Source organism: Balaenoptera borealis (assembly GCF_965194805.1).
Source record: "Balaenoptera borealis genome assembly, chromosome: 11".
Lineage (NCBI taxonomy): Eukaryota > Metazoa > Chordata > Mammalia > Artiodactyla > Balaenopteridae > Balaenoptera > Balaenoptera borealis.
Window position 1 is genome coordinate 11,538,765 of NC_138868.1, and position 25,254 is coordinate 11,564,018.

General features: G+C 49.0%; 2 protein-coding genes across 2 annotated transcripts in view; both read right to left on the minus strand.

Moving 5' to 3' along the window:
- LOC309605394 (olfactory receptor 4D11-like) overlaps nucleotides 1-7,457 on the minus strand; it is a 117,087-nt gene extending 109,630 nt beyond the window's left edge. Inside the window, exon 1 of the mRNA XM_082341243.1 lies at nucleotides 6,307-7,457. The gene's annotated coding sequence lies outside the window, so the exon portion shown is untranslated. The remainder of the gene's footprint in view (nucleotides 1-6,306) is intronic.
- Nucleotides 1-25,254, minus strand: part of DTX4 (deltex E3 ubiquitin ligase 4) — a 33,940-nt gene that overhangs the window by 4,459 nt on the left and 4,227 nt on the right. The window contains exons 2-8 of the mRNA XM_082341189.1: nucleotides 19,629-20,352; nucleotides 13,253-13,314; nucleotides 12,738-12,899; nucleotides 10,849-10,910; nucleotides 9,770-9,922; nucleotides 7,466-7,627; nucleotides 2,465-2,554 (exon numbers count right to left, since the gene is read on the minus strand). Of these exons, the coding sequence (XP_082197315.1) occupies nucleotides 2,465-2,554; nucleotides 7,466-7,627; nucleotides 9,770-9,922; nucleotides 10,849-10,910; nucleotides 12,738-12,899; nucleotides 13,253-13,314; nucleotides 19,629-20,352 (1,415 nt within the window). The remainder of the gene's footprint in view (nucleotides 1-2,464; nucleotides 2,555-7,465; nucleotides 7,628-9,769; nucleotides 9,923-10,848; nucleotides 10,911-12,737; nucleotides 12,900-13,252; nucleotides 13,315-19,628; nucleotides 20,353-25,254) is intronic.

Here is a 25,254-nt window from a genome sequence, read left to right on the forward strand (position 1 = left end):
AAGATGAATGCCTGACACCCTGACCAGCATGAAGAAGGCACCCGATAAAAGTGCATTGGGTTCAAAACTGAATGACTGTAACCATGGTGTGAGCTGGAGGTGGGGAATCTTAATAGTAATAGTAATAAGAGTAGCTGGTGTTGAAACTAAGAGTTACCATTTCCTGAGTGTTTACTTACTAAGTGCCAGGCACTGGGTCATGTAATGGTTATAATAATTGGCCGAGGCAGGATGCTCATTATCCCTTCTCTGCAGAAGAGGAAACAGGCTCAGAAGACAAAAGATTTGCCTTGGTCATGCAGCTAGAAAGTGCCAGAGGGGGGCCTTGACTTCAGGACTGCTTGACTTTACCGTCCCTGGTCTCAGTCATGACTCTGTTGACTCTCAGGTGGGGATCAGTATAGATTTCATGGAGGAGGCTGCTTCTGAGCTGAGTCTCAGAGAGAGGGGAGGATATGAGGTATATTAATAGGGTAGGACGTATAGACACTGGAAAAACATATCATCCAAGGCATGGATAATTAAGATTGCTGCCACCATGCTGGGTATTTTACAAACGCTACCTTCATTTAATTCTTACAATATCCTGTCCATACAGCTAGAAATAATCACCATTCTTTTATAGATTAAGTCAACTTTATGTCAGTTCCCACAGCTGGTAAATGGCAGAACTAGGATTTGAACCCAGGCTCGTCTGGCCCCAAAGCCCATGCTCTTATTACTTTGCTCTGCAAAGGAGCCCAAGGTTAGCACCTGCGAACAGCAGACAGGAGGGATAAGGCTGAGGAACTGGTGAGAGGGGACCCACGCTGCAGTAGGTCTTGTATATCAAGCAGAGAAGATTGTCCTTGTAAAGAAGGAAGGGAAAGCCATCCTAACAATTTTGTATTGTTTCCTCTCACTTTATTTCTGTTAAGCAAGGAGAGTGATGCCAGAAACTGTGTTTCAGGATTACTATTCTGGTGACAGATAACTAGGTTGGCGGTGGCAGGATTAGAAAAGGATTCAAGCGGTTTGGAGGGCAGTGCAGGGAGAAATGTGTGGTTCAGAGCCAGAGTCCAAGATGTTCATGTGTCCAATTTGGTCCCAGGGATACAGAGTATGTCATTAACATGAAGAGGGAGGCCTGGCAGAGGAGCAGCTCTTGGCTAGAGGATTCTAATTTTAACTGTGGGACTTGATGGTGGAGATGTTTAGCCGGCAGTTGGAGCTGTAGATCTCGAGCGTAGAGACATGGCTGTTCAGGGCAAACGGGTATCAGGACTGGCCCTGACTCCTAATCTGGGAACACTGAACTGGGCACCTCTTCAGGATGATGTGGTTGATTCTCTTATTGTCCCGAACTATCTGATTCTTCCCCTCTGAGAGACTATAGCCACACTCTTTGCTATGAGCCACACTCTTTGCCAAGGGGCCTCCCTGTAGGCAGGGCACCAGCTCCTTGTCTGGCTTGTCCACGACTTGCTGGGGCCTATGAAAGGTGGGTGGAAGTAACAAGCTTCCAGGAGCAGCTTTAATGGGACTGTACACTCCTGCTTGGATTCTCTCTTGGTCCTCTGCCTCATTCCATGGGAAGGGGATGGACCACGGAAGGGCTGCTCCTTTGACCTGGATTCCAGAACAGGAAGCCACATGGAGCAGATGAAAGCTGACCCATAGCAGCAACTGAGACACAGCCACTAACATGCAAAGTACATGAGAAATAAACAGTGGTTGAAGGAAGCCATTGAGATTTAGAGGTTGTTTGTTACGCAGCATGACCTAGAGAAAGCTAACAAAGGCACACCTCTTGTTCAATAAATCAACGGTTCTTTTCACTTTTGAGATCAGGGAATGCTTTGAAACTCCAATGATTTTCTGGCCTTATCCACAGGAAAATGAACACGAAATTTTAATTCTAATTTTAGAGTTCATAGAACCACTGAAGCCTCACTGGGAATCACTAAGAATCCAGAAACCCAGTGATTTTTCCCTCTACTCTTTTGGGGAAAGGCAAAGTATTCATTAAAAAATAAATAAACAAATAAAATTCCACAAATTAAGATCCCTGCCCCAGAGCAGTGCTTCTCAAGCTTTAATATGCTGTCAGATCACTTGGGATCTTGTTAAAATGAAGTAGGTTCTAAGGTTCTGCATTTATATCAAACTCTTAGGTGTTGCCACTGGTGCTGGTCCCAGGACCTGCCATTAGGCAGCAAAGCTCTAGAGGAAGGATCCTAAAATAGATGAATTATTGCCAGTAAAATCCAGGAGAGGAAAAAGCCAAAAGCCCAGGCCCCACCACCCTGTAAAAATAAAATTCTAAACATATCCATCCTACCTCTAGTTGACTTGACTATGACTTTGCTACATGGGCATCTAGAGTTCCAAGAGACCCAGTTCTGTTTAGCATCGTAGGGAGCAAACTTGTGGCCCTAAGAGACAAGTAAATTCCCCAGCCCTACGCTGAAACCTGCTCTCTCACCTTTCTCCCCTTCTCGCTGTCTGGAAGGTAACAGTGTCGTGGGAAGCCACGGGCGCTGAAACTTTTCCCAGGATTTGGGTGTTCTGGCCCCTGAAAGCAGAAAAAAAAGAGAGGAAAGAGCATTTTTCAAAATCTTTTGGATGCAGGGGGTGCAGGCTGTGATTGATTCAAATAATGATGAATACTAATGGCCACAGAGTCTAGACAGAGAACAGACCCAAACAGCAGTGAGAGTAGTGGTTTAACACATACTCGAGTCATTGGACCTGGCTCTGGACCCAGAGCTGCTGCCTCCCAGCTGTGTTAGCTGGAGCTGCTCTCTCTTGGGGTGTTAATTCCCCACCCCTTAAATAAGGAAGATGTGGGATTCGCACCTTGTGGGACGTTATGAATGTTAAGGCGCACATTCAGAACTCAGCAGCTGTTGATCACCTTCATCATCATCTATTCTGGCTCTTTTGTTTTACAAAAGAGGAAAACTGCAGCCCCAGAGGTTAAATGACTTCCTTTATGTTAATGGCTTTGCCAAAACTTAAGCCCAGGTTTCCTGAAGCATACTCTGGACTTTTTTAACCTCTAAACTACTCAGAATAATGTAAGTGCCTGTGAGCTTTGAGCCAAGAGCCATGCGATCAGAATTATCTGAATGATTCTTGGGGATTTTCTCCGTTGTCCTCAAGGGTTTTGGTTTGTTTTCTTATTTAACAATATACATTGACATATTCACGACTAAAAATCTTCTGACAATTCAACTGTCATCATCCAACACCCCTATTAAGCTAGCGGTCTCAAGCCACCAGGTGGGAAAGAAACTGAAGCAGAATTTAGTCAAAAACAAGGCTTCCTAATCAGGGTTCAGAATGGTTTACAGGTCCCTTTGAGAAGCTCATGGAAAACGAGGGATTTTCTCCCAGTAACAATGCACATATTTTCCCCCTACACACAAACGTTTGGCTATAATTTCTGAGCACCCCTAGCCCCCCTCAGAGTCTGTGAAACCCTGTTTTAAAATCCCTTCTAGATGAAGCCAATATGATATTGATAATTCCACACAGTTCCTGGTACAAGCTCTCACACAGTAGATCAGTAACCGTATCCTGGCTGAACAAATGAATGAGGAGTGAATGCAGGAATGAATGAAAGAGTGACAAAACTTCAAGAAAACACAGATTTTCCATTTTCTCTTACTATGGACGACAGTTCCAAAATGATTTAAAAATTATGTGATTAAAACAATTTTTTTTAATAGCCTGTCCAGGATCATGTATGATTTTGCAAACTGAACAGCATGATGAGTACAGTGGAGTCTCAGAGAAGGGAAAGATCACAGGGAACGGAAAGAGGCAACAGTGTCTTCTGGGAGACGCGAGACCTGAGGTGTCTGAATTTCACATTCTTATGAAATCACGTTGACAACATTCCCACGGCCATGGCTGTTTCTAAGCCAGGCTGGACAACTGATGGCCGATTCTCACCACGGTTCTGCTCGCTCCTCTCCTGCCCGGGACTTGCCTGTTATGCGGCCAACACAGACACCTGCCTGGCACCAGCCCAGCAAGGCTGTGTGCTCCTTGCACGGTGCTAAGCTCAGCAGTCACGACTCTGCCTTGGCCCCGCTCAGAGTCTCTCCCCCAGAGGATCATTGTCTGCAGTGAAGGCAGAGCTTAAAGGACCTCACTCGTCATGAAAGCCCAAGCCTGTGTGGTCCCTGGAGTCTCCAGGAATGGACTTTGCCCTGAGGGTTCTGCTACCGACTCTCAGGGGTGGTCTACGGAGTGGCTGTAAGGACAGTGCACAGATGCATTGCCTTTGACACAAGCTTGGGTTTTCCTAGGGGAGCCACGGCACCTCCAGAGGCAGCAGGCGGGCACCTCTATACCCGAGTGCAGGCTCCCCATTCTTTGGTCCTGGAGTCCGGGAAAAAAGAACATCCTCCAAAGTGGTGGCCCCACCCCGACTTTGCCCACGTCAGTCTGTCCTACTTCCCACCAAGGCCATTGGCTGTTCCTCAGGACTCCCGTATTCTCATTCTTGTCCTTATTATACCCCCCTGGCAGCCCCAGAATCATTCCAGAAGTCTCACTTGCCCTCACATCCAACCATATCTCCCTGGTCCCGGCCCCTCCCTTTTTCATTACTGGAAGCTAAATCATCGCTGTGGTCTCCTAATTGGTCTGTCAGGTCACCCCCAACTCTTTGCCAGACTGGCCTTCCTAAAGCATCTTCCCAATCACACGACTTTCCATAATCCTAACCAACGCCCAACAACCTTCAGGGACCGCCGCCCCCCCCCCCCCGCCCTGCCCCACCACCAGCCTGTCAAGGAGAATCTATAGCCTTCACCCTGGTGTTGAAGGCCTTCCCCGACCTGGCCACAGTCTCCCTTCTCTGCCTGCCCTTTCACATCCTTCTTACTCCCTCCTCCTGTCCCCTACTTTGGCAAATCTTAACCCAAATTAAACACTTCCTTATGGGCCTTCCACACCCCCTCTTTCTCTCCCTTGACCACTCTGTTGTGTCCTCCAACTAAAAACTCTCTCCTCCATTTCTTCATGTCTTTCCTCTACTAGTGAGTACCCTGCCCCCAGAAAGTCTCCTCCAACCCTCCCAGACAGACAGACGTAGGCCCTCTTCCTTACCCTGACATGTAAGATACTCATTAATGATGGAGACCAGGTACTGAGCACCTTGGTTCTGTACCCTGGACCACAATATGCGCATATAAACATTATCACCCATCTTTACAAAACCCCTGCACATTAGCTTCCTGGCTGTGCACATAAAGAAACAGGGCTCAGGAAGGTCAGGTGGTCAAGGTCCAAAATCACCAGCTAAGGAGGAATCAGCCAGGAATTGGAAGCCAGGTCTTGTCAGACTTTGAAGGTCTTGTGCTGTCTTTGTCCACCCTGCTTCCCACAGCTTGGATCAGTGGTTGTATCACTGTAGCACATCATGGTTGTATCAGTAGCACATCGATTTTTACTCTGTAGTTTAGTGATGTATATTTATTTCTGCCTGACTGGTTGATACGTCCTTCTAAGAAGAACCATGTTTTTTTATTCAATTTTTTACAGACTATTACATCTCCCTGTTTTATTTCTTCCTTATCTCACTAGAAGGGGGACTTCAGGGAAGCAAGGACTGTGTCTGGTTAGCTCACCATTCTTTCCCTAGCATCTAGAACACGTCTGGCCCTCTGTCCACACTCAAATGTTTGTTAAACAAAAGACAAAATGGAGGAAGGCAAGGAGGAAGGAGGAAAGGAGGGTAAACTAATAAATATTTGTTAAATAAATGAGTCCAGTGAACACCCTAGAACATTTAGAAAAAGCTTCAGTGTGTGAAGGAAGGGACACATTTGTATTTACTGCCAGGAAAATTGTTCAATTTGTTCCTTAGGGCTGTCTTTTGAAGAATCAAAAGAAATGTCCACAAAAGTCAAGGACTATCTATCAAATTACAAATGCAAATACCATTTGACAAAAAAAAAAAAAAATCCACTTCTAGAAAATTATTCTGCGGATATACTCACATGCGTGCAAGGTTATTCATGACAGCATTTTGTTGTAGCAAAAGATTGGAAACAATCCATATGCCCATCAAATGGAGATGGCTGAATATAAATTATGGTACATTTATACAAGGGATGATTATGCAAAGCTAAGAAAGAATGTGGAAGTTCTCTCTATACTGACATGGAAAGATCTACAGACTATATTGTTCATTGAAAATTCAGGGTGCGTCCATGTCCTGGCTATTGTAAATAGTGCTTCAGTGAACATTGTGGTCCATGTGGGAAGCAGCAACATAGCACAGGGAGATCAGCTCGGTGCTTCCACGACCTAGAGGGGTGGGCTGGGGAGGGTGGAAGGGAGGCTCAAGAGGGAGGGGATATGGGGACATATGTATGCATATGGCTGATTCACTTTGTTGTACAACAGAAACTAACACAGCATTGTGAAGCAGTTATACTCCAATAAAGATCTATAAAAAAAAAAAGAAAGAAAGTGCAGGGTGCAGAACAATATGTCTGATATGTCACCCTTTGTGTAAAGATGGGAGGAGTGGATGAAGCCTTTGTTGCAAATGCACAAAGAACCCTGAAAGGATACATAAGAAAGTGAGAACAGTGGCGGAGAGTCGGGGAGGGTGAGACTGGGTAGATGGGGGACCCGAGTGGGGAGGAGGCTTTTCATAGCGTAACATTGTCTTAGCAGCTCTGGCTGCTATAACAAAATAACATAAACTGGGTGGCTTGTAAACAACAGAAATTCATTTTTCACAGTTCTAGAGTCTGGGAAGTTCAAGATCAAGGTGTCGGCTGATTCAGTGTCTGGTGAGACATCACCACATAAATTGTTTGGTTTCACAGGTTCACAGCTGGAGAGGAATTGGCCTCAGGATGAATTCTACCTTGAGTCTCACCCCATCTAATGTAGATGATATTTAGATAAGACTTTGGACTTAAACTTTAAAGTGGGTGCTGGAATGTGTTAAGACTTGGGGGCTATTGGGATGGAATGAATGTGTTTTGTGTGCAGGAAGGACATGAATTTGGGGAGGCCACGGGTGGAGAGCTGTAGATTGAAAGTCTGGGTCCCACCCATAAATTATTATGTTGAAATCTAATCCCCAATGTGATGGTATTAGGAGGTGTGGGGGTCCCTTGGTGGGTGATTAGCTTATGAAGGTGAAGCTATCATGAATGGGATTAGTACCCTTATAAAAGAGATGCCAGATAGGCTCCTCATCCCTTCTGCCACGTGAGGACACAGTAAGAAGGCGGTGCACAAACCAGGAAGCGGGCTGCCACCAGACACTGAATCTGAACTTCTCAGCCTCCAGAACAGTGAGAAATAAATTTCTGTTGTTTAAAAGTCATCCAGTCTGTGGTTTTTTTTGTTTGTTTGTTACAGTAGCTTGAATGGACTGAAGACAAACATTTACTTGCAAACATTTGAACTTCAAATGATAAAAGCCAGTGGCTAAGGACGGGCTCACCTGAATGCCAGGGGGGATGCTGTAGATGATCCGGATGGTTTTGCAGTCTGGGTGGCCAGGCAGAGAGTGGGGAATGAGGTGGTACTCCATCTTCCCTGGAGGCTGGGTACCTGTCTTCACCCCATAAATGGTCTTACAGGTTGGACACTGCAAACTCCCATCCTTAAGAGACAAGGTCAGAATAGGAAACAGTTTTAGTAATGACCTCCCCACCCAACCCCAAAAGGTACCAGAGATAAAGGGCTAGGGTCGGGGGCAAAATGCACCCAAATGAGTAACAGACCTGCGTTACCCCCCTGCCTGGCTACTGAGGCCATTGAAAACTAAAGCTTTCTCCAAAATAAGAGGAGGAAAATTCCACACCAACCCCATGCTCCATGCTAAGGGACATGTAAGAGAGACCCCATCCTTCATAAGGAGACCGGGCTTTGCCCTGTATCTCAGGACTCTGATGGGGGGATGGTGGGGGACTCTGAGTACAGTGACGTGAGGGGTCATGGTTTCACAGCGGAACCTGGTGACGTGTCTTCTGGAAGGATAGGAGGAGAGCTTGGGAGAGAGCCTGGACAGTAAATCCTGTTCCCAGCTTGAAAAAAGAAAGGGAGTGAGGAGAAGGAAAGCGTGGGCAGGGAACAACGTGTGTACAAAGTTCTGTCACACAGCGGGGACCAGAGTTCTCCAGGACTTCCAGATCTCCTCGGGGAAGACTGGGATCTTCTGCAGGGCTATTTAAGGACGTTTCCATTCAAACTCTACTCATTTAAAGGAACAGCTTGTATTCAGGGCAATGGAAGTTACTCCGTGTGATCAAAGGATGGGAATCCAAGGCCAGGGTCCCACTCTCTGTTCTGGCCTTAACTTGCTTCGTGACCTTGGATGAATCTCTCGATACAATAAATTCTCTCTGGGCCTTTTCACCCCTCTTCTCTGTAAAGAAGATAAAAACTGCGTGCTTCAAAGTATTAGTGCAAAAGAGAATAAAGGATAGCGTCTTCAACATTTTTGAAGCACCATGGAAATAAACGCAAAAGTACTTGATTATTCTTGAATACAGTTATCAAAAAAGGGAATAAATGTTCTAAGAAACCCCTTTAAACCCAAAATAACCTCTTCAAATGCCAAGTCCTGATGAAACCTTTCTTCTTAGGGTCAGGAAATTGGGCAAGGGATACAGACACACATCGTTCACAAATAATTGAGCTCCCTGAGACAAAGAAAGATCCCAAGATTGGCACTTCGGGAATTTCAACCACAGGGCTATATTAGGATGAAGGGAAAAAACATACAGCCATAATACAAAGGAGATACTAATTTGAATAACAATGCTAACAGCACCCTATAAAGTAGGGATTGTTTTATCTCCATTTTCCAGACGGAAAATGAAATGTCTGAGAGGTTGAAAATCTTGCCCAACGTCATTTGGCTACTAAGCCAGGGTTTGAGCTTAGGTCTGCTGCCTTTACTCTTTTCCCACAGCAAGAGAAGTACAGAGCAGCCCCTGAAAGCCAAACATTTTTTTGGATGAATAAGAGGTTGGAGGATATCACAAAAATCCCAGACTCTGAGGCAATCCAAGCTGGGCCTGGAGAAATGAGTAGAATTCTAATTCATGCAGATGGGGAATGAAGGTTATTCCAGGCACGGGAGAGAACATGAGAAAACTCAGTGGCTTAGGCATTGTAAGGAGAGGGTTATCGTCTGAGGACGCTCCCAGATTCCTGGAAACCAGCTCTAATGGGGGAATACCACTCCTCTGTCATTAGTGGGCAAGACAAGCATCACAGACAGTCTTCCTCTCCTCGAACAGTAGGACCCTAAGGGACTTCCGGTTATACTTTGATGAAATCTTTAGTGCTTTTAAAGGGGCAGTGAAAGGTGTTTTGAAGCTGTCCACAGAAAATGAATTGTAACTGAAAATCACTAGCCCTGGGAGAAGGAAGGGTGATGGGAAATCCATCCATGCCAGTATGAGTGAACACTAACCACTGGCCCATCATCATGGACCACTCCCCCTCGGGACTCTCAGGGACAGAAGTCTACACCTTTCAGACCACCACTCAGTGTGGATACAGGGGGAGAGTTGGGTAGCATAGACCAAAAGGAAGGTAAAGACAGATTTTACCAACATAATAATTTCGTGGAAAACTGATCCTGCTGAGAACAACCAAGTTCATCACTCCTGCTGCCCTGGGATGCCTTTGAGACTCCCCAGACCACCTGCGTGCCGCTCCAATAAGGCCTCCATGCTCTTGCACCCCAGGGCCCACGTGGGAGGTGGCAGCAGCCCCGTGGGCTGGCACTAACCTTGTTGCCGTTGTTGTACATGGCGACCAGGCAGTAGATGTGGTAGATGTGGCCGCATCTGGACAGCTTACCCACTAGGTCAGGCTTGACCGTCGGCTGTGGACCCTTGTAGCCCGAGGGGGCCGTGAGGCGCTCCATGCAGATAGTGCAGTCCTGGGGGTGGGAGGGGACAGAGGAAAGAGGACATCAGCTCTCAATCAGCCTATGAGGCCAAAGCATCTCCAAGGTGGTCCCCGAGTGATCTCAGAGGTCAGGTGCGCTATTTCTGCTCCTCTTCTAGAAAGCCCACAAACCAGGGTAAACATGCCTTTGGGAATCTAAATAGAATCCTGCCTTGCTTTGCACAACAGAGAAATTCCTGAAATAATACCTGATGGTAGAACATGTTCATTTAGGCTGGCCAACAGAATGATAACCTCCTTGGGGGCTGTGACCGACCGTCCTTCCTTGGTATCCTTCAGTGGCTTGTGGAGGAAACCAATGCTTGCAGATAGACTCACTGACAAGCTTTATCTAAATGGAACGTCTGTAAAGGAATTGTATTTGAAGTGTCCTGGAGAGGCTGCTGTTTAAATAAGTCTACAACAGGATTTCTCAACCTTGGCACCATTGGCATTTGGGGCCGGATAATTCTTTGCTGTGGGTGCTGTCCTGGGCCTTCCTGGGCATCGTAGGGTGTTTAGCAGCACCCTTGGCCTTTGCCTACTAGATACTATCAGTATTCCCTCTCCCCCTCCAGTCATGTAAAATCACCTCTGGTTGAGAACTGCTGATGGACATCAAGCCCACTTTAAAGTCAGTGCCCATAGCTTATCATACTGCCTTTCTTAAATTCAGACTCTCATGTTAAGGCAGTTTAGAATCAGTCAGCAGTTTGCTGAATGGGGAGGTGGGAGAGGTTAAGCTGCAGCTGTCGCTCAGGACCATGAACCTTGGAGCCTGGGCGTCCGCTCTGACCAGCTCTGCACCAGTCAGGACTTAGAAAGCAGCTCCTGCCGCATCCTGCGGAAAACCCTAGCAGAGGAGATGCCTGTGGGTGACGGCGAAGGTGAGCCCCGCCCCGTCTCCCCTGCACTCACCTCGTCTGGTGGATGCCGGACTTTCTGCAGATACTTCTTCAGCACTTCTTCTGGGGTTTTACCTGTGGGGACAAGATGTTCAGTGGGCCACCAAGACAAGCTGGATGTGCCAGAGAGAGGGGAGTTATTAGCCAGGCTCAAAGCAGAAAAGGCAAGCAATTCATTGCGCAATTGGATTTAAGAACTGAAAGGGAACAGAGTGGTAGAAGATGGAGGGAGGTGGTCTGAGGAGGTGGGAGGTGCTCACATCCACCTTCATCTCCTTAGGTCACTTCCCTGACAGCCCCCTGCCTAATTTCAACAAACCCAGTTGAGTTGAGTGGGTTTCTCTTCCACATCATCGAAGAGCCTGGACCCGCCCAAACGATGCAATGAGATGACGAATGAAAGCACTCTGTAAACTGTTACACATTTAAAAGCATTAGGTAGGCTTATGGCATTCCTTTTACAATGTGCTAAGTACTGTCTCAATCGGTAACGTGGAGTCAAAGTGTTATTATTTTTATGGGAAACCAGGAATTTATGACCACAGCTTCAGGACGGTCTTCTCTGGCTGTTGATGGCATGATCACTGCCAGCAGAGTTAGCCCAGCAGTAGGGAAAGGGTGATGCTCTGGGAAGCAATCACCTGACAGGTGCATTGATTCTGGAATTTTGGGGAGGGGGGGAACTGGACCCCTAAGAGGCAGCCTAGCCTAAAGGCAGGGGATGGGATGATACAGACTCACAAAGAGGCATAGAAGTTTGAAAAAAGGGTCAGTGCCTCCCTGGGTGACTTTCTTAACTTCTCTAAGCTTCTGTTTCCTCACCTAGGAAATAGGCAAAAGCAACCACTAGCACCTACTGAGAGCGATGCTTTGACAATTAAATGAGCTAATGGATGTACAGTTCTTTGGCACTTTACCTGCTAAGAGTCTGATATATGCTGTTAGTAATAACAGGAAGAGTGGGAAAGTGCAAAATCCTGCCGTTTCCTATGAGACTACAAGCAAGGCAATCAAGTTTATTTAAGCAGAGAGATTTTGATAGACTGGAAAAGTAGGACAAGGGTTTGAGGAAGTGGATCCTGCAACATTCAAAAGCTGGGATGCAGGCCCTTCCTTCCCACTGCCCTGCTCCTCTTAGAAGAATCAAGCTTCTATTAACTGAAAGCCTATTGCTTGCCGGGCTAAGTCACAATATACATATGATCCCATTGAAACTTCATAACAAATTTGCAAGGTGGGGACTTAGGGGTGACGGTGAAATCATTTAACAACCAATACCAGAGGCTAGAAAGACCAGCCACCGAGCTGAAGTGGGGTCCTTGGTGCCCGGATAAGCACAGGTATTTGACCTCCTAGTTGTGGGATGTGAAAAGGGAGAATGGAGCTCCTAAAGGGGAGTTCGAGGGGCCAGAGTGTCTGGACTCTCCAGAGGGACACAAGACAGTGGTTACTTCCCCAGTGACATGGATGCATTACAGGACATACCTGCCGGGTACCGGTTGTGCCCATTGTAAAGGTGAGAAAATAGAGGCTGCCTGGGGTCACAAGACTGCAAGGGACAAAGTTGGGGTATGAGTCGAGTCTGTTCGCATTCCAATGTCAAAGTGATCTTTCCCTCTAATGTATTGATATTTTATCTGTGTCACGCATCCTATTTTTATGTGTCTATAGTTTTGCGCTGCATTTTTATATTTCTCAAGGTGTCGCCATCTGATCCATACCTCATCCACTTTGGTGTAATCATCAGAACAGGTACTAGGTAGGCCCATTTAGCAGATGCAGAAATTAAGGCATAGAGGGTGAAGGCATGGGTGTGACCCTCAGTGGTGGAGGCAGAGCCACGGCTGGGAGCCAAGTCTGTGACCTCCCCGTCAGGACCCCTTTCGATAAAGAGGCCGATACCTTTCCTGGCTTGTTTCTTGGTGGTCTTGCGGCTCGTGTTGGAAACCCCTGGGATGGATTTTATTTCGCTCTTGCTGACGGGGGGCGGGTGGAGAACCAGCTTTGGTGGCCTGGTGAGACACACAGGCAGCCCTGCCGCACTCATGAGGATCCCAGTGATTCCTGGAAGGGCAAGAGCATGAGAGAAGAAGGACTGGAGAGTCAGCCCCCCAAACCCCCCCCAACCCCCCCCTCCCCAGTAACCTACTCGCCTCCTTTCCACCGGCGTTCCCATAACTCATGGATTCTCTACGTAGCCTCTACTTTTCTCGGAAACGTATCCATTCCCTCATTTTCAACAGCAAGCTTTGCTTTTCACAATCAATTCTCCCCAAACTCTTCCTGCCCTTCCAACCCAACTCCTCACACCCTCATTTGTCTTAATCAACATCCGAATTGTCTCTCTTTTTACAAATGCTCACTATACCTATTTCATTGCTTTTGTTTTTCTACCTTCAGCCGGGGGCTTCTCTTACCTGCCAAGGCAGGGTTGACAGGACTGGACCCACTTAGGTTCTTCACTGGGACGGTGGGGACCCTGAAGAAGGAAAGAGCAGACGCATCATGCTTTTGACAAGTGGGACAAAATGGGCCAGTGGAGGGGACCCCAAAACTTCACCCACTGAGGGGTTCCCCTTTCTTATTACTACTAAAGAGGCAGTAAGTTCTTAGCCCCTCAGCCAGAGCTGGTACCTTCAAACCTTGTCAGTCCACATCATGCCTCCACTCAGAACCTCAAAACTCAGAAGGGCTCTGCAGTTCCCTCAGAGTCCCAGGAAGGCCTACACAGCCCTGCATGAGCTGCCAAAATCCCCCACCCCAATCCCCCCAGCTCTCTGGCCTCTCCTCACGTCACTCGCCTCTTTACTGCACTCTAGCTGTTCCTCCTACTGGCCAAGAACAGTCCTGCCTCAGAGCCTTTGCATAGGCTGTTCCCTCTGTCTGAAATGCTGTTCCACCTGACACCTACTTGGTTCCCTCCTACAACTTCTTCAGCCTTGGCTCAAATGTTCCCTTCTCAGTGATGTTCCTGAGGCCATCTTATTTAATACTGCTAACCACCCCTCCATCCCACCCTGAGACCCCCCAAGCCCTCTTTCCCTGGCCTTTTTTTTTTTTTTTGGCCACGTCCCACAGTTTGTGGGATATTAGTTCCCCAACCACGGATTGAACCTGGGCCCACGGCAGTGAAAGTGCTGAGTCCTAACCCGTGGACCGCCAGGGAATTCCCACGTATGATCTTTGAAAATAAGTTGTTGCTTCTTATCTTCCCTCCTAAAATCTAAGCTCTACCAGGGCAAATATCTTTGTCTGTTTCGTTCAGAGCCTGACACTAGTAGGCATTCAACAAATATTGGTTGAAGAAATGAAAAAAACATAAAGAAGCAAGTTCAAACTTGGGTGTACAGTCACCTCAGAAGCTTTTGAAAAGGCAAAGCCCCTTGCCTGCCTCAGAAGCTCTACCTGTGGGCCAAGAGAATCTGCATTTTTACAAGCTTCTGCTGAGAGGATGCAAAGGCAGCCGATCCCTAGTCTAACATCTGGAAATCACTGCTCTAACAGCTGTCACTTCTCCTTTTCCCTGAGAAACATAAATATCAGGCAAGGCCTCCTCCCTTTTCTGTCCTTCTCCCCAGCAACTTGAGCCAGGATGGAGAGAACACAGCACAGCTGCCTGGGAAAGTTGAGGCCTCCCACGGTGCTGAGTAGAAAAATATGAGACACATGGGGCTGGGTCTTGCACCATCCCCCTTGCCACCCAGGCCTCCACAGCTGGGTTTGGGAGGGGATGTGGGCTTGGAGAGCCTGATGGACGGGGTCACCGATGACTCCAGGAGCCAGAGTTTCTGCTATGGGGGAAGGGTGGTGCTGGGAAAGTAGGGGGAGGGGAAAGAGTACTTTTGTTTATTTGTTTATTAATTTATTTGTCCATTCCTACTGAGCCCACTTTGTGTTGGATACTCTGCTGGTTGCCAGGGACACAGCAGTGAACAAGACGGCCCACAGCCCTTCATCCATGTGTTAAAATCGCTAACAGGAGTAGAGTCAGGCACTTAATCCCAGGCACCATTCTACCTGCTCACCATATATACATCCATCTAACCCTTCCAACAACCTATGCAAGAGGTGTTATTATTATTAGCTCCGTTTTAATAGGCAGGGAAGGTGAGACACAGAGAGGTTAAGCAAACTTGACGAAGGTCACACAGCGAAGGATTTGAACCCAGGAAATCTGTCTCCGGAGCCCATTGTTTTAGCCACTCACTAGGCTGTGCTCTTGTGTCTGTGTAATCCTCCTAACACCCCCATGCTGCAGACAGAAAACACGAAGCTTCAGGTTTAAGGAATAAACCCACAACTCAGAGGGGAGGTTGGAATGTCACCTCAAGGCTGAGCCCTGGGTCTGTCTGTCCCCCACGTGCCCAGAAGGATGGGTGCTTGCCTGGCCATGCCGAGTCTTCTGGGGCCTCTGTCCCTTCCCAGGAATGATGACGTGTGCACCGGGGTTGTGAGAAGGATGTGGAAATAACAAATGTGGGTGTGTTTGTGTCTCAGCAGGCCACCAAAGGCTACTTGTCCTCAGAAACTGTCCCCAGGGTAAATCAAATCCCGATGGGAGGAGGGGAAAGCTGAATTCAACACAGAAGAAAGACACCAAGAAAGAGAGGCACAGACTCGATTCCGGACTCTGTAACCTGCCCCACAAGGCCAGGCATGGTATTGTGGATCGGGGGGGGGGGGGGGGGCGGTCAGAGAAATCAGGTTAAAGACCCCGTCCTGCCAGTAACAATGCCCATCAACTTTTCTGAGCCTCAATTTCCTTATCTGTAAAACTGTGAAAGTCTTGGGTTAGAAGCTGCCAAGGAGACTTCCTGATGATTTCCCACCCCACTACCTGGGGACCCAAGGTGCCGTCTCTGCCCTGGGTCCCCCACCTGGAGCTGATTCTCCTCCTGCCTCTCTCTGGGGAGGGTGGGGTGGGCAGGGTCCCGCCTCTGCGCCTGTTCTCTGGATCCGCACCAGGGGGCAGTGGGCAGTGGGCGCCACCCAGCCCAGCACCTGCCTTCCCCCCTCACCATCTCCAAGGCCCCCACTTCAGCTGATAAGTAGCTGTGATCTGGGTGACAAAAGCCACCTTTGTTGCCACAAACTGGACTGGCAGGTTTCCACACCCAACCTGGTTAACCAGGAAACAGTCCGTCCCCAGCGCGCACATCCGGGCAGCCCGAGAACTCAGGGTCGGGGGCAAGGTCTGGGGAGAGGGAGGGTCTGCTGGTGAATACTGCGGAACAGGTGGGTGTCCCTGCCAGGCCAGGAAAGGGACAACATGGTGGAAGGGCTTGTCAGGAGGCTCTGGAGGCTTCCCCAGCAGGGCTTGGGGAAGAGGGGATATTTGCTTATGAAATACAGAAGGGTCCAGCGGAAGGGGCCCTGCAAGGGGGTCAGGATATCTGCTTCTAGCCCAGCTCTGCACTGACTTTGTGCCTTTGGGAGAACTGTGCAGCCTCTCTGCCATTCATGACCGCATCTGAGTTACCACGCAGTAAACAGGGCACCCTAAATCTCTGTCTCATGGGTTCCCAGGGAGGATTTAGGATCTAGGTCGAACACTTTGTAAATAGCCAAGCCCTATGCAAACTTGGGTGATTGTTTACATTTTTTGGTTCCCAAAGGTGAGAGGAAGTTGGGCTTGATATAAAGCCTTTTCCTGCTTAATATTCCAATTTTCTCAGATTATTGAGGATGTCAGGTGTAAAGTATTAATACAAAGTTGAGAGCTGGGCAGATTGTTGAGCTGGCAACACTTGATCACCCTTCCCCCACCGTTATTCGTTAAAATGAAAACCAAGAACAGCCTGTATGGTCCACACCGGTCACAGCCTGTTGGGGCCCCCAGGGTTACAGGTGCCTGACTCCTTTTCCTGGAAATCAGCAACCCAAAGGCAGGTGAGCGTTCACGTCCTCCAGGCAACTCAACTCAGCAAAAGCTGCCTGACCCAACTACTTGTTGGCCAATCAGCAGACACCCCCCTGCCCCCATGCTGTGGGGAAGTTCCCAGTTATGGAGGGTGCACGTTTTAATTTCTGTCTCTAAAATACAAAACTAAGAAAAGAGAAGAGCTGGCAAGGTGGCAGGGGAAGGGGGGTTGATGAGGGGAGAATAGCTCTGCAGATACCATGGTGAGAAGTGTTTTTCTGGGAGTTATGAGCCAACCCAGGAATCCTCGGCAGAACAATGGTCTTGTCTCTCCAGCAACCGAGGTCTCGCTGGAGATAGAGAAGCTTCCATTCTGGAAAAGAGGGCCAGAGGGGCGACTCCCGCCCTCCTCAGCACAGCCCTCCTCTCTCCTCTTTAGAAACCCCCTGCTTGTGTCTCTGAATAATTCACAGGATCTTTTGTTCCCCCCAAACCCTTCCCTCCATCCCACCTCTCCCGCCCTCCCTGGTCTTCCTTTTTTCCGTGGGAAAGTTACTGGAAGAGGTCATGGGCAGAGAGGGGAGGGGGAAGGGGCCGTTGGACGACAGAAGGTCGATGGCAATGGCAGACAAAGGGAATAAACACGCTAATTAAATGGCCAAGAAAGGCTGGAGGAGAAGATGGTAGTGGGGGTGAGGGAGGTGGTAAGAGGTGAAAAGGAGAGGGCTGGAAGACAGAGAGGGTAGGGAGGGGCCTCCCTTGTCAGGAAAACAGAGCAGAGAAAAAAACAACTTGTTTCTATAGCCCTTTTGAAATTGCACTGCCCAGACCTCCGCCCTACTCTGCTGCTCGGATTCTATTGGCAGGCAGATACTCAAGCAGAGAGATAAAGAGCTGCCGACTCCTTCATTGACATTTAAAGCAATCTGGGGTTCCTTTCCCTCAAGTATGGCATGGGGTCACTTGGCTTTTGTCTAGGGCGCCAGAAATGAAGTAGGGTGTTAGATTCTGCTCAGCTCGGACTTCAGTAACTACAGAGCGCATAGATACTGTTCGTAATAATAATAGCAGCTAATACTGAAAAGGCTCTTAATATGTGCCAAGCACTGTAGTAAATCCACACTGAATATTTCATTTAGTCCTCATGACAAACCCTATAAGCAAGGTACTATTCCTATCCCCATTTTACAGATGAGTAAACTGAAGATAGAGGATGCAAAACTTGCCCCAAGTTACGCAGCCAGAAACTTGGGTTCCAGCCCAGCCAGTCAGATTCTAAAGACTGAGTTCTTACCCACTATAGGAGCCTCCCTCTGCCATGCCAGCAGTCGCCCTGGAACTCCGTTAGAGGCCCCAGGATGCTTCTGTACGCCAGTGTGGAGAAATTGAGCAGCGGCATTGTGCGGGTACCCCTTCCCCTCTGCCAAATACTTCTGCAGGCTCAGAGGAAGTCATGAATATCCCAGGCATCTGACTAGCATCTGACCATTTCTAAATTGCCTTTGAATACAACGAGGAGCTGGGCTTTGGCCAAAAGAGCAGAAGACTAAGAGACGAAAATCTAGGTTCCAGTTCCCACTCAGTAACACATGGGCTGTGCATCTCTCCTTGGGGAGTTAATTCCTAGCTGAGTGCCCATGCCTGACACTTGCATCACGGTGTAAGGTCATGAGTTAATGCCGGCGAGTGCATCGGGTCAGCTGTTAAGGGGTGACTTCTCTTAGCTGAGGTTTTTACACTGACTCCATGGGGTAGGCAAGGCAAGCATGATGACCCCCATTCCACACAGGGGGAACATGGACCTTGCAAAGATTCGATGCCTCGCCCAGTGGCAGAGGCAGGAGTGAAGGCCCGGCCTCACAGTCTGCAATCTACCCTCCTTCCTGTGTCCTCCCAGCGCTGAGCCTCTATGTGCAGAGATCTGCCTCTGGGCAGCCTGACTTTCACACTCTCGTGTCCAACCTACCTGTGAACCATCCCGAATGTCTGGGGCTTGGGTGGCAGGCAGGGCCAGGCTCCTCCAGAGAAAGGGAAGATTGGACAGATACAAGAGGCCAGTCTCACAAGAAATCAGCGGCTGGCAGGCAAAGGCTACGGGTACCACATGGACCTGCGTCTCTCCCATTTTAGGATCAGGAAGGCCAAGAGGATGATAACAAGTAGTTATAACAGAATCCACAACGTCCCCAAGTTGTCACAGGAATGACTGAGACAGTGCATGGAAACTGCCTGGGAGGTAGTAAGCACTCATTAAACATGGGCTGTTATTCCAATCTGGAGGCACCAGAGGAAAGGGACTCACCCTCACTTGGCACCTACTGTATGCTGGACACCGTGGTATGTGATTGACAGGGAAGCAGCATGGCTGAGTGGGGAAGAGTCTGGGCTCAGACTTCCTAAAGTCTGAATCCCGTTCTCCGCTGATGATTAGGTATGTGCCCTGGAGCGAGTGAAACTCTCATGTCTTCAAGGGCAAAATGGGATCAAAAAATGCCTACTCCATCGACTTGTTGTAAGGATTAAGTAAAGCGATAAAGCCCCCAAACTAGAGCATGGTGGGAGCCCATGAATGTTGCCTGCTATTTCTTGGTAGGCATCACCTGCTTTAATCCTCACTGCAACCCTAACATGAATATTATGGCCAGCATTTACAGACGAGGAAGTTGGGGCTCTATGATGTTAGGGATCCGCCCCCATCACAGGGCTAGGAAGAGGCAAAGTCTCCATTAGAATCCAGATCTGCTGGACCCCAAAGGCCACATCCTTGCTTACCCACCACACCGTGCTGCCTTCCACCTGCAGCCAGGGGGTCAGGCGAAGACGAGGACGAGCTTAAGCCTTGGCAGCCCTTCCTTCATCTCTGACCCGGATGATCAGTGACGTCTGACGCCCCTGGTCAGTCGATGGCCAGAGGCAGCCATGGAAGCACCTACCCGGAGGCGATGAGAACCCGGGACTGGGCGATGGCCAGTCGCTGCAGGTTGGGCCGATTCAAGGTCGCCAGGGCCACCCTTCCGGTCTTGCCATTGGCTCCGGGGGCGCTAGCAGGGGAGCCCGCATTCGCCCCTGCCGGCGTGCTGGAGGCTTGTCGCCGGATCGCCTGCGATGGGACCGTCTTCACCGGGCCTCGCATGGTGCCCGTGCTGTCCAGTGGCTTGGCCCCAGGGCCCGGTGGGGGAGGCACCTTGACCGCTCCAGACTCGGGCATGTTCTTGCGGGCAGCCGGGGGCTGCAGGGGTCCAGCGCTCCCGTTGGCCACCGCGGCCTTGACGCTCATCACCAGGACGCACTGTGGGCAGGAGCAGGGCGGGGCGGGGGGCGCGGCGGCAGGCCCGGGGCTGGCTGGCCAGGACTGGGCCTTGGGCAAGGTGCCAGTGACCATGGGGTAGATAAGATCCAGCCGCCGGCGGACGCGGCGCTGGCGTTGGGTCTGCCGGTTGATCTGGCCCATGGTGCTGAAGTCAATGACGTAGCTGAAGCCGATGGAAGTGAGGTCGATCCAGGGGTGCTGCTTCTCGTAGGCGTGTTGGATGGTGATGCCCACTTCCATGTCGTAGGGCGTCCAAGAACCATTGTCGTTCTCCCACTCCCACACCACGCCCTTCCCAGGGGCCGAGGTCGGGTCGTAGTAGTTGCGGCGAACTGGGCGGAGGGTCCCTGCCAGAGTGGGACAGAGGAGAGGATCAGGGTCACCAAGGGATGAAACTGAATTGTGTTACATTAATAGGCAGACATTAAACGAGTCCTACAGTGTGCCGGCACTGGGCTGCCGGTTGAGATATCAGCTTTGAGTGAGGCTCATTCCTGCCATGTTGAAGTCCAGCAGTCACAGGGGGGTGAAAGCAGATGAGTTACAAGGGGAAGGATGTGGGAGACAGTACAGGGTACCAGAAAGAGCACTTCCTGGTTTGGAGTTGGGAGACCTTAGTTTGCAGCCAAATTTGATCACTTAATATAACACCCCACAACCTTCTTTTCTCCCCTCAAGAAACAAGATGATGACTCCTTTGCCTAGTTTTTGTGAAATTAAATGTGGCTCACTCACTCATCGAATATGTATTTGTCTGTGGCAGGACCTGGATTTCTCATGCGCCCTGTACTTTGCAATAAAATATATAAAGCCCTTGACACGTGCTAGGTGCTGAGAAATATCATTTCCCTTCTTCCTTGATTCTCCAAATGCCTCAGCCCCGAAGGCTACAGAGGAAAAGAACACAGGGTCATGGGACCCTAGAGGATAGAGGAAGACTCTGCCCCCACCCAGGAAGGCTGCCCAGGGCTGGGGGCGATGGAGCTGGCTCTCTGGACTTCTTTGGGCGTGGTAAAAAAAAAAAAAAAAAAAAAAAGGTCAGGTTGAAAGAACTCTCTCATATTTCCCAGCATTAAATCTTATATCAACAACTGTGATAGTGATCATAAGAATAACTTTCTATTTATCTAATGTCTTTTGTTCCAAGAAGCTCAACCCTCCTAAAGATAGGATAGTCTCAATTTTGATAGTCTCACAGTGGGTGGGGTGGGGGGTGGTGAGGGCAGGGAGGAGATTAGGGTTTATTGCAGGGGAATAGGACAGAAGAAATGAACCCGAAGGACTGGCAGGGAAAACTAAGCCTGTAACTGTTGCCTCTTTCTCCTCTATCTACCGGAACCTTGACTTCAGATCCATGCCCCACCAGGGCTCATTTCATGGATATTAACATCAAGGCTGAAGATGCCTGGTTCAAGGCCGGGTAGGGAGACTGGGGAGAGCTCCAAGGATGCTGGAATCTCTGCATCCGTCAGCTTAAGCTCTATCCATCAAAGTGGTGGGAAAAGGCTCCCCTTCCCTGGCCTCTGACCCACTCCCTCCTCCAACCCAGAGGGAGACACCAAGACTGGGGACAGAATCTCATTCAAGGGGGGAAGAAAAGGAACAATGACTATTCAGGCCTTTGCCAGGTCATAACCCCCCCCCACCCCATCTCCAAGCCCCTTAATGACCCAAAACATCAACATTCAGAGGCAGGAGGGAGAAGCAGAACAATCCCCTATTCAGCGCCAGGAGGTCTGCTGGATGTGGGGGGGAGCAGGAGAGGAGGAGGAAGAACGGGGTGGCCAGTAGGCCCCTGGTTTGCCGCCATTTCCTTCCTAAGGCGCCAGCTTGCTGGGGGACAAAGAGCACAGCCTTTGGATCCAACAGCAGAGCTTCCGTCCCTTCCAGCTGTGTGATTAAGCCTTAGTTTCCTCATCTGTTTGGGTCCTGGGTAGCTTCTTCAAAGGGTGGATTTGAGGATTAAATGCAGCAATGAATATAAATGCTAAGATAATACCTGTCACATGGCAAGGGCTCAATAAAAGTTGGTGATTATTATTGTAATTTATCTTCTATTTTATGTCTTAGCAGGATGGAGAAGTCACGGGGAAAGGTTAGTCCAGGGGATGTGAAGTGTGTGTGTATGTGTGTGTGTGTGTGTGAGAGTGAGAGAGAGAGAGACAGAGACAGAGACAGAGAGAGAAGAGGAGGACGAGAGAGAGAGTTTAAACTCCCTCTTTGCACAATCTTTATTACTTAGAAAGCACCTTCAGCTATCCTAACTCATTTGATCTTCCTGGCAATCCTATGAAACAACATTTAAAGGTGAGGACATTAAGTTTAGAGAGCTTAAATGACACTATTTTATTCTCTGTCCAGGGTAGCAGGGACAAACAATGCACTTGACCAATTCTCATAAATGTGCTTAAAAGGCATTTTTCACAATGGTGGTATCAGTCCCAGCTATGCCTGGGAGTTGCCCCAGAACTTCTGGGAACTCTGCCCTGCCTCTTTCCAGGTTTATCCTCCTCTCTGCCCTGGACAGATGCCCCCTTTTCCTCCTGCATTCCCTCAGTGTTCCCTGACTCCCCGCTGCCCCTACTATTCACCAGGTCCCGTCTATCAAAATGCCCTCCTTCGCTGTTTTGATCTACTGAAATTTTCCTTATCATTCAGGTCCTATGCCATTTGCCATCCATTTCTTGAAATGCTCTCCTAGTCCGGGCTCCATCTTCAAGGAGTCTGGGGCGCACAGCTGCTTATGTCTGATGGGTACAAGCATCTCGGCACTTTTCATATCAGTGCCTAAGGCAGAGTCGGCAGTAACGAGGGCTCCATAGACGTGCTGTGATGGGGTGAGGACTTCTGGCTACGTTGGCATTTGATCATTTATCCCATATTGCTGAGTATGCATTAGCTGCTGTGAGGAATGCAGATTCAGGCACTCCCGAAGCACCTCCCAGTCTAAAACAAGGCAACTGCCTAGTTATGAGGCAGAATATGCCACCAAAAAGGGTGTCAACAAATGCGGTGTTAGCAGAAAATGTAACCACAACCCCACCGTGCTTCAATCTCTTCCGTGACTTCCTTGTAGGTCAAGACCAAGATGCTCTCCACCCACAACCTCCGTGGTCTCCTCGAATCCTAATACACTCTGCCCACATTTCTGCCCCACTGGCCTCCTGCAGACTCTCGCCACTGCCTCTTCTCCTCTCTGGGTTGCTTCACAATCTTGGTCCCTCCCCACCCACACTCTGGCATCCTCTTGGTTACCCATCCTTCAGATTTCAGCTCATTTCCTCGAGGAAACCTCTCTGGGTTGTCCGACCAGGTAAAATTCCTGCTCCTATTTTTTACACCGTCTTGAGGTGCAGTTACACATTTATTTGTGTGATTCATTGGATGAATGTCCACCTACCTCATGGGACTCCCAGTCTCATGAGGGTGGGCATCCAGGAGTTTGCTTAAGGCTGTAGCCCCCATGCCTAGCATGTCCTGAGGGCTCAATAAATATCCACTGAAGAAAGGAAGTAATAATAATTTGGAGACCATTTCAAGAAATGGAGACCATAACAAAGAGCATAGGGCCTGAATGATAAGGAGAACTTCAACAGGTAAAAGTGATGAAGAAGGGTATCTCAGGAGAAGGAACCTTGTGAATAGTTGGGGGGAGGGTGTCTAAGGGAATGCCTGAGAATAAAAGGCACATCTATTTGGCAGGAGTAGAGGAAAATATGGGCATACAGGAAGATAAACTTGGAAAGGTGTGTGAGAGCCAGGGCATAGATGGTCTGGACTGCCAGGCTGTGAGGGCTTTTATTTACAGGCCACGAGGAACCACAAACCAGGTTTGTGACACAGAGAAGTGATGACACCAGAGCTGTTCCATTTATTAGTTCCAAATGAGAAGTAATGGGGGGGGGGGAGAGGGGGGAGGGTGCTGGCAGCAAAAATGAAAAGCAGGTGATAGATCAGAGGGACCCTACAGAGAGGTAATGGGTAGGACCTGACCACAAGTAGCTGAATGCATTCCAAGTGATCCAGGATCACGTGCTTTCGAATCTCCTGGGGAACAGATCAGCAACACCCTCCAGCACTGAGGGTCCGCATCCCTGGGAACTGGGCCCGGGAATCTGCACGTGAACAACTGCAGAATATTCATTCATCACAGATGCTCAAGTTTCAGCTTCTACATGCCCGTATATATGGGGCATCCAAAAAGAAGGACGAGACGAGTCAAAGACCCCTGAGGCTTTGTCCACGGGCGAGTGGTAAGGTAGTGACGCCATTTAACAAGAAGAGGGGTGTCACAAGGAAGAGCTGATTTTTGGAAGGAAAGATGCTGCGTTCAGTTCAGCCCTAGAGGGTTAGTTAAAAACAGAAGGCAGACCTCAGCGCGAAAGTTGTGGGACAAGAGAGGTGGTGGGATTACATTCTCTGATTATTTTGAGATCACTCCATCTGACATGGGCGAGTCCTGGACCTTTCTATTATCAGGACCCTGAATTAGATGATCTGAGGAAATCCACTGGGTCCTAAGGTGCAGTGTGACCCAAGGACAAGGCTTCTAATGGGACAGGGATAAAGGATTTCACAGACGAAGGAGGAAGAAAGAGGAAAAAAGTTTTTTCCAGCAACTCAGACACGTACATCCCAAAGCACCCAAGTTGTCCTGGCTCCTGGGAAATGAGAGACAACACCTTTCAGGCATGACCCTAGGACTCCAGGGCATTTCACCCACGTCCACACAACACGATGCTCCTGTACCCAGGAAATCCCAGGCCTCTCTTACCAGCACCCCTCACCCCCACTAGAATGTTCCATGAGGGCAAAGACTTGGATGGTTCGCTATCGCTATATCCCACAAGCCTGGAACAGTGCCTGCACAAGTAGGACATGGGCACTTGATTCAGAATCTCAGCTCTGCCGTGGACTAGCTGTACAACTTTGAGCAACTTCATCTTTTTCAACTTGTTTCCTTTCCTATGAAATGAGAACAATGGGTCCTTCATAAGATGGCCGAGGATGAAACCAGATAATGTGTGCAATGTGCTTGGCGCCTCCCTCGTACCATAGCTATCATGTGGTCATGACATTTGCTCCCACCACTCTTGTGCTCACACAGGGTGGGGAGTATAGTTGGGGGGGGGACTAAAAATCAGCTTCTATCAAACCCTTTAATCACTCTCCATCTGACTCTTGTCACTGCGTTAAAGACATGAAAGAGGCAAAAGTTGCACAGAAAACTGAGCTGGAGGGGCTTCCCT